We start from the raw sequence: 2,416 nt of genomic DNA, 5'->3' as shown, positions 1-2,416 counted from the left end.
ATATATATATATATATATATATATGTCGTTGGTACTAAACCAATGTTGGACTTTTTAGTATAGAGTGCTGCAGTTGATGTTAATTGCAAAATTATTTAGATTCTTTATATAATTGTTTCAATTTTGTGCTACGTTGTAATCGAAATTAAGTTTCTCTGAAACTAAAAAAAAATATTATTATAACGTATTAACCTATATAATTTACATGTATAATTAAGATGAGACACTCTGTATCAGTCCAATAATTATTTACAATTAATTATAATACAATAGTTTTTTATTTTTGGTTAAAAATTTCAGTGCAATAAAATTTGCTCTCATTTATTTTGTTTGACCGCGCAAATACAATTTAGCTTTACACTAGCGCAATTTTTATTTGTCGAATACAACATAAAACTTGCATGATAACGGTGTAATTTAACCAAATGTAAAGAATTTTTGGCACTAGAGCAGAGGGCATTGATCGAATGTGTGGCACCGAAAAAGTTTACACTCAGTGCGCACTAGTGCAAGTTGCCGAATTTGCTATGAAGAGATAATAAATAAGGCCCATTTTATAATTAATCGTATGTCAGGTCGTAAGCCGTAAAAATTGATCAATCACAATCGAGTTTTCTCCTTACATTCAATTTGTGATTGGTTAATTCGTACGGTTTACTATTTAGCTCACAAGGGATCCACAAGGCGCACAAGCTACAGCTACATAGAGAATATTATCCAAGCATCTTGATTCTCTTTGGCTTACTTTCTACCCAAAAACTAGACCGGAAATAAAATAAATATAAATAATAAAATAATAAAATAAATAGACTAGAATAAAATAAAAAAGCACGAAAGGCATTGTATAATAGCCGTGTACGCGATGATTTAATAAAAAGCCGAGAGATAAGGACGAGCGTGAGAATGAGTGTTTGATAAGAAATTGGAAGCACTTTTACACGAACACTTTTATTTTAACACGGAACTCAACTATGAACACTATTTACAGAGATAAGCGCGATCTGATGCGCCGCACGAGTGTGCGCATTGCCTATCAAACCGCCTTACGAGAACGAGTGCAAAAGGAAGCGTTACCGAATCATTAGCAAGTGCTGCGAGGGTCGGTTGCGAGAAGACTGACTCGAGTAGCGCCGGCTCGCCCCTCTTTCCCCTCTCATTTCGACTGAAATCTCGCCTCGGCACTTCCGTTCGAGCAAGTGACAAACAAGTGATGTTTTCGAAAAAAGGGAACAAATAATGTCACTTGTCGGTCGTTTGATCATCGAGCATGTCGTGCGGAAAATTCCGAAGCGACACATCAGCCACTACCTGCGTGTTGCGTGATGCGTTGAATTTTAACGCCGCGGTTTTGAACAGGCATCAAAAAATAAAAAAAATTTATTTTATTATTATTTTATTTTATTTTATTTTATTTCCGGTCTAGTTTTTGGGTGGAAAATAATCCAAAGGGAGTCAAGATGCTTGGATAATTTATCAAAAAATTAAAAAAAAAAGATAAAATTTATTTTATTATTTTAATATTTATATTTATTTTATTTTCAGTCTAGTTTTTGGGTGGAAAGTAATCCAAAGGAAGTCAAGATGCTTGGATAATTTTTTCTATGCTGTAGCTGTTATGCACCTTCTGTGGATCTCTTATTGTCAGTACTTTTTGAAATCCCTGTTTCCTTAGTAAATATCCAATCGTGTGACAATATATAATAATTCACACAAACTTATATATAATTACGTAATATATAATAATTCACACAAACATCATTCTGCCTTTTTTAAACGTCCAGTGACAACAAAGCATGGTGGAAGTGTAATCCTTCCACCATACAACAAAGATAGAATGACTAATTGTGTCGCTAAATGGAAAGCACACATAATGTCTGTGTGCGTGTATTTCACTTGCTGGACATAGATCTAATTATGTCAGAAAGAAATCTAAGAGCGGTCATGCTTTCGATTTAGGTGAGAATCAGAGACCTTCCAATAAGAATATGAAATAATTACTTTTGATTGTTTCACTATTTTTTATTGATAAAAAATAGTTCGACTCCGATTGTTCAATTCCTTACGGCTTATGATTTAAGGTGCCATTTCATGCGCAGTGTGCAGTCGCAGCAATTCATTACTATTGGTTAAAAATGTTACTTAAATGACGCACTTTCGGCGCAAAATACATTTTGCCGCATCTTAAGGTGCCATGTCATGCGCAGTATGCAGTCACAGCAATTCATTACTATTGGTTAAAAATGTTACTTAGATGACGCACTTCCGGCGAAAAATACATTTTGCCGCATCTTATTGAAGTTCAACCAAACGAACAGCAAAAGCGAACGAGCAGCAAAGCCGAAAAAGTCGTGTCAGCCGTATGCAAGCCGTGTGTTATAAACTTGTAATATATATAATAATAGAAAATATAACTCGT

At 34.3% G+C, this 2,416-nt stretch overlaps 1 protein-coding gene across 1 annotated transcript in view; it reads right to left on the bottom strand.

The window, feature by feature from the left end:
• The window catches only part of LOC105456319 (F-box/LRR-repeat protein 13-like), a 2,970-nt gene extending 800 nt beyond the window's left edge, over positions 1-2,170 (bottom strand). The window contains exon 1 of the mRNA XM_011700270.1: positions 2,153-2,170. Coding sequence (XP_011698572.1) covers positions 2,153-2,170 — 18 coding nt within the window. The remainder of the gene's footprint in view (positions 1-2,152) is intronic.
• Between the last annotated feature and the right edge of the window lie 246 nt (positions 2,171-2,416).

Source organism: Wasmannia auropunctata, unplaced genomic scaffold (assembly GCF_000956235.1).
Source record: "Wasmannia auropunctata unplaced genomic scaffold, wasmannia.A_1.0 LD335713.1, whole genome shotgun sequence".
In the NCBI taxonomy this organism is placed as follows: domain Eukaryota; kingdom Metazoa; phylum Arthropoda; class Insecta; order Hymenoptera; family Formicidae; genus Wasmannia; species Wasmannia auropunctata.
This window is presented reverse-complemented; position numbering and strand designations above follow the sequence as displayed.